The sequence below is a fragment of the Chelon labrosus genome (genome assembly GCF_963514085.1).
Source record: "Chelon labrosus genome assembly, chromosome: 12".
NCBI lineage: Eukaryota > Metazoa > Chordata > Actinopteri > Mugiliformes > Mugilidae > Chelon > Chelon labrosus.
In genome coordinates, this window is record NC_140345.1 from 2,063,361 (window position 1) to 2,078,762 (window position 15,402).

General features: G+C 38.7%; 1 protein-coding gene across 1 annotated transcript; it reads right to left on the reverse strand.

Moving 5' to 3' along the window:
* Positions 1-2,411: 2,411 nt before the first annotated feature.
* On the reverse strand, positions 2,412-14,454 carry ctss2.1 (cathepsin S, ortholog2, tandem duplicate 1). Its single transcript, XM_084557330.1, has 8 exons — positions 14,317-14,454; positions 11,800-11,924; positions 11,548-11,670; positions 8,353-8,505; positions 7,183-7,407; positions 4,693-4,858; positions 3,991-4,093; positions 2,412-2,794 (listed from the first exon to the last, which is right to left on the reverse strand). Exons 1-8 carry the CDS (start codon positions 14,333-14,335, stop codon positions 2,695-2,697), a joined length of 1,014 nt encoding a protein of 337 aa, XP_084413456.1. The 5' UTR covers positions 14,336-14,454; the 3' UTR covers positions 2,412-2,694.
* Positions 14,455-15,402: the final 948 nt, after the last annotated feature.

Below are 15,402 nucleotides of genomic sequence, written 5' to 3' on the forward strand. Positions count from 1 at the left end.
TGTGTGTACATGAAGACTTTACCCATCTACCTCAACTGTGTGAGATGTTGTGTGGCAAAGATATTCCTTAACCAAAGAATCCATCCTGTCAGGGTGTCTGTCTGTCTGTCTATCTATCTAACTATCTATCTATCTATCTTGTCTGTCCATCCGTCTCTTCTTCATGCCTTTTACTCCAAACCAAATGTGCTGGAATCAATCCGTGACAGGAGCCGAACGAGGCCCCCATGAAGTCCAGTATGCTAGAGTTGTCCCATTGATACATGTTCTGTATGTAAATAAAATCATTCTCAAGACCAAAAAAAAGAAGGAGGTGACAATCCAAGCAAGGAGGATCTTGCTGTAATCAACGTTGCCTGTTCCTTGTTTTCCGAAAACTAGAATTATGCGATTTGCTGTAACAGAAAAAGCTCAAGAATCAAGCGCTCATCCCAAAATACAAAGGTTAGAGGAGACAGAAGCTATTTTTCCACATTTGTAAGCCACCCCCCCACCCTTGTTTTTTTCCGAAATGTTTAGTGTAGTTGAAATACTGTTTGATCCCACTGTTGTAAGTAGGAATTAATGAAATCCATACAAAAAGCTTTAAACGGGGAAGAGTTGAGGGACGTATTTGACTGAGTCCGGGTTTCCTCAGCTTGGACTCGACCCACCATGCTTTATCGTGCCATTCTTGTCCATGTGTTAGACTTACTAATGAATGTGGCTAACCAACCAAAGGCTTTAAAAAAATGAAAGATACACAACACTTTAAACGTCAATCATGGTGGGACATTTTGTATCAACAACTAAAGAAAATCCCTTTGAATACCTCATGTGAAAATTGTTTGTTGTGATGTTGCACTAAAAAAATAAAAATGACTCATTTGTAACCCAACACTGATCTCTGTTCGAATTTGTTCTGACCTTTTTGGAGGAGTTTGTGGGGAAGATGTCTGGATTTTTTTTGAAAAGGCTGCATAATCGCTGTCTTAACGTGTGTCTTGCCAGTAAACTATATTTTTTGTCCAACAGAAATGCAAGAACTGACTTCCCCTATTTAAAGTAGCTTAGATATTTTTTTTGCATGTCAAAAATACAGGATATTGAGAATAACGTTATTGTTCTTCGAACTATCTTATCCAGTGCGTAATTTGTTACAAATCTCTGAGGCTCATCAGCAGTTGTACTGAATAAGTTCAGAAAAACATTCCGTCGTGTCAAGAGTTTTTTGGACTCCTTTGGTTTTCTGTAGTACAATATTTTAGCTTCTGTTTTTTGGCTATAACTACTCACACACTGGCTTGGTTATTGTCACAATTTATTTTGCCCTCCCCAATATATACTGGGGCTCTGACATCCTCATCATAGCCTGCAGTTATCCACTTCTACCTGATTGAACAATTCTCCAACCTGCCTACGATTCCGCTTATCTTCTTAAGCTGTCATCAGCTCTATGTTGTATTTGTATCATCATCAGATTCTACATGTACGCTTTAGTCAGATGTTTGTATCTATGACAGATGTATGTTTATCTCGTTCCTCCTATCCTCTCTCTTCTCTCTTTTTCTGTCTCTACCCGGCTGGCCTTACGCAGATGGCTCCCTCCATATGAGCTGGGTTCTGCTCAAAGTTTCTTCCTGTTAAGAGTTTTTCCCTGCCACCCTCACCTTCAGGCTTGCTCTGGGGGTTTCAGGTTGGGTTTCAGACCAGATTTCAAAAAGCGTCTTGAGATAATTTGTATTGTTATTGACGCAATTTAAATAAAATTGAATTGAATTGAACTGGTATATTTAGTGTCTGCTTCTTTCAGCACTGAATTGTCTTCAGAACTATTTACACATTTTCCCAAAATTTAGCTTCATTTCACATTTGCCATATTTGGGACATTTGGACGTCACCAAGAGTTTAAAATAAAATGTTCTTAATTTAAAAAATCCTTGTCCAAACGACATGGGTTTCTAGCGATGGACCAGTAGTGGGACTAGCAACATTTGAGTGATTTAAATAATTAAATTTACCATTCTTCTTCTTCTTTATCTTCAGGTAAGAAGATCAATAACACAATCATATCTGCATGACAAAGCAGATGCCAATTAGCTTTCCTAGGAACCTCTAAAGCTGGAGTCAAAATACCTGCACCTAACCTTCAATAAATTCTTTACTTTTTTTTGATTTTTTTTTTTTTACCAAGCCTCTGCTCTCAAACACTAGTGAAAGGGTCAGTAGAAAATAAAAACATATCAAAACAACATTTTTGTCTTACACAAGACAACGTTACTTGCGTATAGTCAGCTAGTATACAATACACTATCACATCAGCAATTTACCAGACATGACCAACAAGCCAATTTGCCAAAGAGTCAGAGTAATCCTTTCAGACATTTTTTTTTATGTCACCTTCAACAAACAAACCTGAAACCATGGCACAGATGTGATATTTAAATAAAGATTGACAGTGGTCTGATTGGTAAACTGATGTCTCTTTATTACAGATACACACACACACATCCACACAATAGGTATCAAGTGCAGTGCTTTTAGTTTGTGTAAGAATGTCAGTGATTACATGCAAAGAAACTAATTATCCAGTATGTTTTTACAAAAAAATGTTCGGGTTTGGGACCTTAGTACTTGAAGAGTTGTAGTAAATGAATAAAAATGATCTTATATTATTACTTTTGATCCACAGATTCACTTCAGTTTCCTCTGAAGCTACAAGGTGGGATAGACGGCATACAGAGCGATGCCACACTGGTTGTGCTTGTTGCGTGCCATCCGGATGTAGCCCTGATCTCCAAAAGTAGTTCCCCAGCTGGATGAGGATAGAGAAAGAGAAAAAACATTATTAACTGCAAAGAGCAGGTTTTAAACCTCAAAAAGGGATGTGATGTTTTTCATGTGCTGAGTGATGTTAAATGCCAGTCAAATGCTGTACTCACGCCAGCAATGAACCTGAAATGAACAGAATATACCATCTGTTTTTGTGCTTGTTGATTCAATGTGCTTTTCTCTGCAGTCTGACTTCCTTATTTCACTTCTTCTTTCAACGTGGATCATGTTGTTTACGACAAATTCTAACCAGATCATCCGAATGTTGCAACAGAAATCGAGACCCATGAAACCATGCAACATTTTTTCCACCTGTTTTGGTGAGGCCTTGTGGCCTGTTGTAGCCTGTTCTAAGTTGACAGGAGTGGCATGTGGTGCGTGCTGCTGTCGGCCATATTCTTCTTCAAGGTTGGATGTGTTGGGTGTTCTTTGGTTATAGCAAGTGGTTATTTGAGTTGCTGTTGCCCTTCTATCAACCTCTGACCTCTGGCATCAACAAAGTATTTCTGTGCAAAGAACTGCAGCACACTGGATATTTTCTCTTTTCTGTAAACTCTAGACATGATTTCGCGCGAAAATCCCAGTATATCAGCAGTTTCTAAAATAGACCTGCCCATAAATCATACCACATTCACATTCATTTTTCTTCAGCATTCTTATGCTCAATTTGAACTTCAGCAGATCACCTTGAACATGTCTACATGCCTAAATGGACAGAGGTGCTGCCACTTGATTGTCTTATTAGACATTTGTGTTGTACACCAGATCAATGAGCAGTTGAACTGGTGTACCTAATAAGGTGGCCAGTAAGTGTATATATACAGTTTATCTGGAGGATCAAATGATTTTTTTGAACTTTCCTAGATGCTACTTGCTGGCCACGGTGAATTCACTGAACCTTTTCCACAGCCGTTTTTGTTTGCCTCCTCCAGAAGTGATTTTGATTTCTCTAAAGTTCTGTTACCTGTTTATTTTTTCTCTCTTCGTTGAGAGGCTTATATTGGTCCTGTTTATTAAAGCTGGCATCTGCCGTTAATCTTTCTCTGCTTTTGAGTCAGGGCCTGACAACCATTAAGTTTATCTGGTGATTAGATTAATCAGTAGTGTGAAACTATTTGGCAAGGGCACCAATAGAATGGTTTGTTATTGAAAAGTCCTGCAACAGTTAAAACATCTCACCTGTTCTTTACTAGCCAGTAGTCTTGTCCGTTCAGTGTGCCATAGCCCACAGCTAACACAGCATGGTTCACTTGCTTGCTGCATGACGGGTCATCGTATACTCCTGAAAAACACAAAAACAAAAAGAAATATATGTTATTATGTTGATGTTCTTTATTTGCTCATATAGCAGGTGAGGGATACCAAGTCTTGTGCAAGTAAGCTTTGCTTAAGCATAAAGAAAACCCCTTATCCAACCACGTTCTCATCCTCCATTCATTCATCTTCTGTAACTGCTTGTTCCTGTTAAGGGTCGCGGGGTCTGCTGGATCCTATCCCAGCTGTCATCAAGCAAGAGGCGGGGTACACCCTGGACAGGTCGCCAGTCTACCACAGGGCTAACATAGAGAGACAGACAACCATTCACACTCACACCCACACACGCCAATTTAGAATCACCAATTAACCTAATCAGAAGTCTTTGGAAGCCGGAGAACCCGGAGAGAACCCATGCAGACACAGGGAGAACATCCACACAGAAAGGCCCAGTCGGCCCATGGAGTTGAACCCGGGACCTTCTCGCTGTGAGGCATCAGTGCTAACCACCTCACCACTGTGCCACCCATCCATCCTCCAATCTTTTTAAAAATATTTGGATCTTCCAATCGCTTCCAATCTCTTGCAGTCTCTATAGATGCAAGAATGTGCAGCTGTGTGACTTACCACTCCTGTAGAAAGCAAATCTTGGCCGTGTGGCATCAATTGCCACCGAAATAGGTCCAATAGTTGCGAGCCCCTGCTTTAGAGCCCCCTCATCACCTTGAGGCAGATAGTTGTAAGTGGAGCAGTTGGCGGCACGGTACGCAGGGTTGTAGCGGCAAGGCTGAGTCTGAAGTTAGAGGACAAACTGGTGTTAACAAATCTGATATGCCCAGTCCTATTAAAGAAAGAACTGACCAAGAATACAAAGAATAAAATACTTTCTAAAATGTTAATTGGCTCATATATGATGTAGAAAGTTGACCTAAGGCAAAATCAAGCTAACAGGGAGGTAATACAATTGAATCCACTTAAATTGTATTTATATAGCGTCAATAATAATACATATTGTCTTAAGACGCTTCACAAAACCAGACCTGAAACCCCCAGAACAAGCACGAAGGCAACAGTGGCAATTAAAAACTCCCATTGAGCAGAACCCAGCTCGTACGGAGGGCCTCATCTGCATGAGGCCGGCCCAAACCAACTGAAAATTAAGTTTTGTCATGAAATACAGTATTTAATGATTTGATTATTTCTTACTGATTTCATCACTGATTGAAAACAGCTTGGTCAAACTGTGACTATGAATACTCTGCGATGCAAATTAATATAAAAATAAACCACTCTAGCTGTTTGTTTGTTTGTCACACAGGTTCTTGAAGTGGCTGCACGTCATGCCTCAAAGCAGTAAAGCCCTAAGTCCCTGAATATTAAATGTTTTGTTTGGGCAACATGACACCTAACACAAATCCCACATGAGGACCTGCAGCCACTGTAAATTTCTAAACATAAAAATACTGGTTAGGGGGAAAATATTAAATAATTCTTTCTCTTGTAAATGTTCTTAGTAGCTGAATTGAAACATGAAAGTCACTGAGGTTATTGGGATAATATTTGACATTACAGAGAGTTTTTATTCATTTTTTGGATAAATTAAAACTAAAACACCTCTGTGGGTTTAGAACAATCTGTCGAATCGGTTCAGAACTGCCCTCCTTCTCCACACCAACAGCAGCGAACCAGATGAAGCCTGCAGGACAAACATGTTGTCCGCTCCGATTAATTTATTGTTGCTCCAAAGAGACATTAACAGCTGACCACGGAAACAAGTGAGAAGAGTGTTGCTGTCTGCAGCCTGGGGGTTGGACTTAACTTTTGTTGCTGTTCATACACCCACATTGTTGTCTCATACAAAAAATGTGTTAACAGTAAACAGCGTCTTCTCTTCTCACTTAAAATGAACACTGTGATTTAGTACCTCAGTCCGAAAGAACAAAATTAGATCTATGTCCTTAAACTGCCCAGACTTCTTGTTTTATTCTATTTACGAGTTTGTGAATGATAGGGAATAGTCCCTTCTCCAATCACAACTAAAGACTACAGCAAGCTGGCACAAATGTTCTAAGACTGCGCAAAAGGAAATAACTCTTCATCCATGCAGGTGTCAGAAGTTAACATTTGTCATTTAAAAGGAGAAACCGGAAGAGCTACCATTACCTGAGAGACAAAGGGCTACAGACCTTTATACAGATAAAGAAACTAGGCCACAAAGACTGCCTGACACTGGAGAGGGGCCAACTGTGGCATGGCCCTTAAAGGACTTTATCCAGAAGCGGTTGTAAACACCAACTGTAAATCACATAGACTGTATATAAATATGGACAATGTGTTTCCACTTCCATGTATTGGCTGAACTGACACTATTTTCCTAGGGATACATACGGCAGCATGTTGTGAGTTTGGAGTTTGGAGCCAGCCTCTTGGGCAGTACGGTCTGAGAGTCGAGTCATGCAGAGCTGCGTTATCAATGACCCGCAAACACTTCTGCCAGACTCACTCGTGATTTCATTTAATTCATACTGTGCTCTGCTCTACCTCCACCAGTTACATAGAAATGTTGGATTATACACTGTACTTAATTATTTATATATTTTTCCCACTCCCACTGTCCTACTGCATGGCAACTTGTACTCATCATGTGTCTATAGCATCAAATAACTAAGTAAAGTGAAACTTATCAGAAAAAAAAAAATAGACACTTGAGTATACATTAGTATGCATTAACTACCTGAAATAACAGAAATCGTCCTTGAAAATTTTCTGTTTGACGAGTGCCTTAGTGTTGTAGTTTGGCCCCAGTCCCATCAACTAACAAGGAGGGGGTGGAGCTTATGATCTATACTGCAGCCCGTCACCAGGGGGAGCTCTACTTGCTTTGGCTTCACTTTTGATGGTAAATCAGCACCTTTAAATCTACACCGTTCTCTCTGGGGAGGGTTGGTTAATCAAATGAGTAAGGTTCTACTCTTGGATACTCTGATGAAGCCTTGTTTGCCAATGAGGTCATGGACATCATAGCTGGATTTTTTAAGGTTATATACAAGTCTTTATATTCGGTCTGACCAGCTATAGTTTGTGTTTAAGCACTCTTTAACACTTTAATGCACTCACCATTCCTGTATAGGGGTATCCAGCATTGGAGTCAATGCCCTGGTTGTCGATGACGTATTGGAAGGCTTTGTCCATGAAGCCTCCATTACAGCCTAGGTTGCCATATTTGCCAGAACAGTCCACCAGATTTTGGGGACTAAGGTCCACCAGTTTTCCCGTATTCTTGGCTAACTGTCCTTCCAGAGCCCCTGCAGCGCTGAAGGCCCAGCAAGAGCCACAAGAACCCTGGATTTAAAAACACAAATTTCAGAATGTGTCAGAAGTTTTAACATTCCAAACCTTCTCCATGCACTTTAACACAAATCTCTACTCTACACTGTCATAAAATGTCGAGATAAATTATTACATTCCCTATATTAATCAAAACTTTATTGATAATATATTAGATAAACACTGAGAAAAACATTTCCAGTCCAATAGCACTCCTAAAGCTATGGCATTACATCAAATGGATTTTATACATATTTTCAAGTTTGGCAGCAGAACACGAGTTTATAAAGATGGAGTCAGCAGAAGGTCCAACAGAGTTTCAGAGGTTAAACTACTCCATTGTCTCTTTGAGAAAATGTTTTGTTTGGCAATTATATTTAACACGTTGCACAGAACGGAAGGAATGCCAAAATCAATACTTGTGTGTCTCTGGTTGAATGATACTCATCTGCACAACATGAGTTTGTGATGAGTTGGACTTAAAAAACTCAGATTCAGTAAGCAGTCTGCAAATGGCATGATTTTCGTCTCTGCACAAATGTTTTTTTTTTTTTAAATTTAAATATTAACTTCCCATGACTAGATCAAACACCTATGCTGAGGTTAATTCTGGCTTTGAAGTTATATAATTTAAAGTAACTGCTGCTTAATGAGTTGGACTCAGAGCCTTTACTGTGGAAGCAACTCTTCTGCACAAAAGAAGTGGCAATGATGCGGCAAAACAAAGCACAAAAAAAAAAAAAACCTTTCTAAACTAGCAGCAGTGGTGGCAACTTCCTGTGTGAACATGAACTGATTCAGAAAATCAAGAACTGGATGGATGTGGTAAAGGAATGGCTAAACTGCTGATTTTATCAGAATGCGACATAAGACGTTTCAGCTTCACCCACAACACTAATCGATGCTGAAGAATTGAAGGAGTTACTGACTGTATGAATCACACTGAATATGTGCTTTCACCTGCATCTTGACACTGGTGACACAGCCCTTCTGTCTCCAGTCCACGGTGTCTGGTAGGGCTGTGCCTGATGTCCCTGCAAAGGGAGATGGCGCCCTCTGGACGTGAGTGGGGGGAGTGAGTGTGGCAAAATGCTGCAGGATCTCTTCTTCTGTCTATGATGAATAAGAAGATAAAAAGAGTGAAATGATCAACAACTGAGGGGCACAAATAGATTTAGAATGACTTGACAATGACATAAAACTATATTTTATTTATTCATGCGTGTCTGAAATCAGCAACTTTCAATTCATTTTACTTTTCCTAATTCTTTGTGGTTTATCCAGGTAGTTCTATAAGGCGGCTTTTCTAGTTTTAGATATTAAATGCATCTATTATGAAACACTTATGTCTTTATTTCTGAAAATGTTCTATTAATAATAATTATTCTTCAGTGTCTGTGAAGATATATATCTTAAAAACAAGGCTAAAACAAAGGTAACTGGATTTGTTTGATTTTAAGTGAAACTTCTTCAGGAAAACTCAAAAGAGTCCTGTTTACCTTGTTTAAGCTTTGATTTTAACTGGTTGCTTTTCATTAAGAACTATAAAATTATAAAAGGTTTAATTAATTTGAATATACTCTAACCAATAATAGGTATGAAAAAATAACCCTTTCAAAAGGAAAACTTGTCCTTTGGTTCTTTATGGTTGTCGCTGCATGAGATCATTTGAAAATTAACAGACTTTTATGAGAACATATTTTAGTGCCCAGATAAAATCCAAGCCAAACAGTCGACCAGATAAACATGTTTCATCCTCTGATTAAAATACAGTTTCACCTTTGGCCCCTTGATTTAGCAGAGTGAGGACTCTGGTTAGGTCAGGAATCAGACATGTTTCTTGTGGCATAGATGAAGTCAATAAATCAATAAAGTGGACTTAAGTCCGTCTGAAAATCACAAAACATTCTCTGGCACAGGCTGGTGTGAGGCAGGTTAAAGAACACAGACCAAACTCCACTTAGTTAATATTCCAGCATGCGGTCTGAGAGCTTTAGTCATTCATTAAGTTAGAACCAGAATATACTGAAGGCTGTTCAGTACATACTGCATGCGCATCCTAGTGAGCTTGATCAGTGGTCAAGCTGGGAGCAGAAATCATCTCATTACTTCAGTCAAGTCTCAAAGGCCACGCAGAGCCGAAAAAACTACAGCTACTCAGAGAAAGTAAAGCTGGAAGAGCCAGAGGGTAAAAAGATGAAGCCAAGTTGTTAGCAGCAATATTTACTCATTTACATTCTACATGTGGTTAAAGCAAAGTCCCTGCAGTGCATTTTCTCATTATATTTCAAGTTTTTTCTTTTATTTAATTAGTCTGTTAACTGTTTGTTAGCAACATTTCACAGTTTTCAGCTTTGCAATTTCACATTACTGTTAAAAAGTAAATGAATTCATGCTTTTGTAAGGAAATAAGACTGTTTGTTACTATTTTTTGCCCTACAAGTGATTTATATTACACTCAAAAGACAACCTTTTTCCAGAATCAAACAAACTCTCTCTAACCTATCTGTAGCTTTTAGCACCAAATCCAGCCAATTAGTCCCTACTGAAGTTATTGGTTGTGAAGAATTGGTCAATATTGGTTTCAATATTCAATACTGACAATGTTCTTGCAGACTGGTCATTGTTTGTTATTATATACAGTGTGTAAACAGCAACGCCAAGTGTGTTTTTTAATCTTGTCCAGTGTACTCCTAAGTTTAGTTCATGTTCATTGCAGAAAACCTCTTTAGTGCTTGTGTGGCTGTCTCAGGATATTTAGCTTTGGCTTTGATCCTGAATGCTGGCAGAGATACAGTGGGTAAGCTAAGATTTAGTGCAGGATTGATGAATGCATTCGTTTTCACTGGTGTACCTAATGAATTGGCAAGTCAGTGTATGTCAAACACACTTTTCACTGCTGTTTCACTGTTGCTTACAATTTTGGATATGTTGGGTATATTCATAAACAGGACATTTTAGGTTGAGAGGTTCTGTTTACACTGAAGCTGGGATAAGGTCCAGGTTCAGTGTTGAATACCCTGTTGTGTCAGTGCCACACCCTGGCCTAACACTGCTTAATTCTTAAGAGAATACAAGTCTGGTAACTTGTAATTTGGATTTCATTATGTGGGCGTGTTTCAACTGATACAGAAAAAAACACATTCAACCCCACTGTGCTCAAGAGATGTGTATGACTACGATGCTGTTACTCTTCTGTCCATCACCACATAAACCATGTGCAAATTCTGTGGGTGGGGGAAGTCGGGCTTCACCTTCTGTCCTATTGGTGGAGAAATGCATCACATCAGCCAATCAGAAAATTATATAGCAATGGTTGCTAAGGAAGAGGGAAATTCTGTGGGAGTGACACTATAAACAATCTATGGAATAACAACAGTGAAAGAGAGAAGCGAGTTTTGAGATTTGAGACATTTGTGACCATACTTATTTACTTACCTTACTTATTAGACATTACATGTTGTGAAGCCTGATAGTTTTGTAAATGGTTGTAAGTAGTTGTACAAAAAATGCCTGATGCATTTCCTGCATTTCAGTGTAAATAGCTGTAAATAACTTGTTTACAGATTTACAGACAAACTTGTGGTTTGCTAAATTTTTACATAAGCTTTTGAAATTTACAGTTTAGATTGCATTCTAAGTTATAAAAATGGTTCGTTAAATACGTTTGTGGTTTTTCCTACTCGGATTTTATGTTTTTAGTGTGGTTTTAGGACCACTGTGTTAATACAGTATGTCAAAATTAAAAAATAACTGTAAAATCACACATGTGAGGTTGTGCTGAAAAGAATGATACCCAACAAGGCAAGATGAACTGTTTTAAAGATGAAATATAAAGGTAAAACCAAAAGTAGTCAAAAATGGCCAATTATACTGTAGACCTCAGAGGGTTCATATTTAGAGGGTTTTTCTGAATCAAATTGTCTATTTAAGGCTTGGCATGTAATTTGTGGCATTTGAAGATACAGTATGCTTTATGATTCATATCTTTTGCATTTTAAAGTTCGATATCCACAAACAACTTTGCATCAAACTTAATTATCATAGAGTAAAGCTAGCTGCAGAGATCTGACTCAGAATCTATCCAGTCCTACTTCCAATATAAATACAAATGATAATCTTGCATCTATAAAATGAAACAGACAAGTATCTCACCAAGTCTCCCATGAAGTTCATGCTCAGATCGTAGGAATGAAACCCCATGGAGGCCTCCAGGTTGTGCTGCGTAATAAGCATCAAGTTCTTCTCCCACAAATCCCTGCGGCGCGCATCCTCCGCCTTTACACAAAGATATATAAGAGAACACAAGGTCAAGTACTGTATAGTGTGATGCTAAACCTTACATATAGTGGCCTGCAATGGGAAGAGAAAACTTTTTTGGGGTATACCTTTACTCTAACCACATACCTCATTTTGGTAATTCTTCTCGTGTGACTTCTTCCACAGCTCCCAGTGGGTGTCCAGTCTGCTGTCAAATGTAGCTGTAGCCCCTGTGCACAAGGAGATGAGCAGCAGGCTCCCCAACATCAGGCCTGCAAACACACAGAGAAGCAGGGACCACATGAAAAGGCAGGATGTCACCTGACATTTGAGGAGACGGATGATGACGGAAACACAGAGAAAACAATTTGCCAGGCATCAAGCCTCAAGTCAGAAACTGAAAGATGGGTTTCACTACATAAAAAATACTGAGATTCAGCTTCCCAGACACCGGGGGCATTAGACACGACAAAATATTTTCAGGGGTTGCATTAAATGTTGGCAGAAGTACAAGACAATAATAAAGCCCTTGACATTTACTTGTTTATTATCAGTGTGGTTTCTCTGGTAAACCACAGCTTGTTTGTCTTTTCTTAAGATACTGTAGGTTGACTGTAGTCTGGTTACCTGTCTCACAAGTTTACCTTCTCACTAAACCTGCAAACTCTGCTTCAAGATTCTTCAGAACACAAACTCTCTCAAGAGTACAATAACAGGCTCCCAATGTTGCTCTGAACTGCCCAAGTTTGACTCTCATTCACTTGTCAGAAGATTCCTCCGCAGACACTTTGCCTCCTTTCAGGCAGTGTCTCACCCGCTTATGCCTCTACCTCGTCCCGCTCGGGGACGACTTCGCCACGGCATGGACTGCTTTATGATTGCTTGCGATCAACTAGTTTAGCTTGTTTTTTTCAGATGCACCAATGCCAGTGGGCCTATTGTCATAATGCCATGCAGTTCCACAGTAGTATAAGAACAACATGTACTTTTTCTGTTTATAGTGTTGCTGTATGAGGAGGAAGTGATTTAGTATTTATACCCACATGGGAGCTGTGTCTTTTTATGGCTTTATTAACTTTCTTCAGAGTTATGTGACAGGCTACATTTAATTTTCATATTAATTTAACTTTATGTACATTTTGCTTTTTTTTATATATCACAAAACTTTTAACTTTCCTCAGAACATTTTAGAGCAAATATACAGCCACAAAAACTGCACATTCTAAATTGAAAATACTGTACTGCTGCAAAGTGAACAGAACAGGAAATTAAAGAACAGATGTTTCCATTTGTATGAAAGAAGTTGAAATCAACCCCAGTGACAGACTTTGAGTTTTACCTGGTCTGATATCAGGTTGTTTCACACGCTCGTGTCAATCGACATTTTGCTACAGAGTGTCAGCACTGTCTGATCTGCCTGAGCATTTCCTGCTGTTGTTGTTGTCAGGTCAAGACATGTCCCCGACAAAGTCCTACACTGCAACTCTAACCCTTGAAAATAAGTTTTACATGCAAATATGGCATGCACACGTGCTGTTTGCCCCTAATGAACATGCACCTAAAGCACTGAAAACTATGCATATTTCCAATATTGATGTCTGTGAGGAATGCAATCATTCATCTGCTAACTGATCTGCAAAAACGCCACTTCAGGTTTCTACTGTCTTTGAAGGTTTGACTTTGAGGCTGTAAATAAAAATAATTTATCTTGTCGCATTGTTGCATTATATATAGCAAACAAACTTATTAAAAACACATTTTATACATCTCACATGACACTGTATTTACAGTCTTGGTGTTAGATATCAGTCATATAGACGGCAGCGGTCTAAGTATCACTTCCACAAACCTTAATCTCTCAAACTGTATATAGACATCCAATTGACGCAATGATCATGAGACCAGAAATGAAACTAATGAACAAGCAAAATATCCAGTGAGTCACCAACAGACGTGAAGTTAATAACAGGATTAGAAAGAAAGTTGTTCCAATAGCTGACAGGCATGTTTGATGTTAAAATAAAAAGACAATCATTGTTTATGAATGTAAGAGATGGATGTTCTACAGGCATCATTTAAGAATCCTTTTAATCTAGATCTTAAGAGTTTCCAGAATTTGAAACTCTGTACACTTTTATATGACTTAGTTTAAGTTGAGCACTTAGCCAAGTAAAACTTAACTATGGTGGTTTAACACTGATAGGTTATTTTGTTCTTCTCTTCTCTATCTTATTACTAATTTCATTAATACTAACGATGAAAAGAGAGAGCGGGATTTTTATGGAGCTAAATGTCTTGACAAAAATACCAAGCAAGCAAACGTCCCAGCTTAACTATACATAATCCGATTAAATACTCTCTAAACTACCAGAGGAGATAATGATTTATTTGAGTAATTGTATTATTATAAAGTCATTATTAACCACTACAGTCACACTTCAACACAGTGGGAGGAAATGTACTAATACATGTCTGAAGCTTGAATAACACACCTGGACCCTGAGAACAAAAGAAACTGAATAGGGGGAAAAAAAACTAAAGAAAAACGAAAGTAAAAGCAACGACGACGCTATTCATGTTCTCTTTCCTTTAAATCCCTTTCTTTTAGATCGGGACATTAACAGGAGAAGCATTTAGTTAAAGTTGTAATAACTTTTCACTTGCCTTTACCAGTCGGACTCATCGTTGCTTCTGCCTCGGATCAAATGTGGCCGTGTGTTCCTGGTTTATATTTATGAGGAACTGTCACATGATTTCTCGCACCTCTTCCTCTTTTGAAACAGAAAGCTCCGTGTGTTTGGTAATTAATACAAGCACAGCGGCAGACAGGAGCAGTTGCTCACTTATTTATCCATCATTAAAAACCTAAAAGACGCCAAACAACCACAGGAAACACACACACACACACACACACACACACACACACACACACACACACATATATATATGTATTTTAATTATGGAAGGTACTATAATGTTTAGCATTTCAAAACAGGTATAAAATGAGAAAGACATGCATACTTTTTTTGCCTCTAGAGGCTGTGATATGAATTACACCTAAAGTGCAGGTAGAAAGAACATACGATGATGATTGTCTTACTATTCGAAGAATTTGATCTGAAATAATCCTTGGGTTGGGAAAAATAGATAATATTCCTCTAGATCAACTGAATGTATAAAATTGGAATATGTTCTTGTATTTATCGTTCAGAATGGAACATTGTAGTTTGATGGGTGTTTCAGAAGGAAAGGTCAGGGAGGTTGCAAAAAAATATGAAATAAATAAAAATGCTGTATGCTTTACAAAGATCTGGGAAATCCAGTCAGTAAATCCAGTGGTATGTGCATCCGCCATAGAGTTTAGATGGAAGGTCAAGAGGTCATTTGATGATTTCCTCCCATTCTGTTTCTGGGACTGCACATTCACTTAATATATTATTAAGCTGTGACTCCAAAAGCCGTGACATGCCAAGCAAGCGGTTGTATGCTGTCCACTGTTGGGCCACTGGTCTAGTTTTTTGCGTTGCCACTAGTTGAACTTCTGTCCACAGTGTTTCAGCTCATTCTCCATGTTGATCAGAGTGATTCAGGAGGAGCCAACTCTACGACAATTTATAGCTGTCTCTAACTTTCTTTTTTTTATTGCTATGGTATTTGATGGTAAGCAACTCTTTATGTTTGTGCATGCTTCCTGTTGAGCAGCTGATTAGTGGTGACTTTAAAGGAAGATTTTGAAACCTTCTGACCAAA

Bases quoted from the DNA above. Each gene is read 5' to 3' on its own strand.
- ctss2.1 (XM_084557330.1), bottom strand. The intron at 7,408-8,352 runs GTGAAAGCACAT...TTTTAAATCCAG, and splicing joins TCACCAGTGTCAAGATGCAG to GGTTCTTGTGGCTCTTGCTG. The intron at 2,795-3,990 runs GTGAGATGTTTT...ATCCTCATCCAG, and splicing joins TACTGGCTAGTAAAGAACAG to CTGGGGAACTACTTTTGGAG.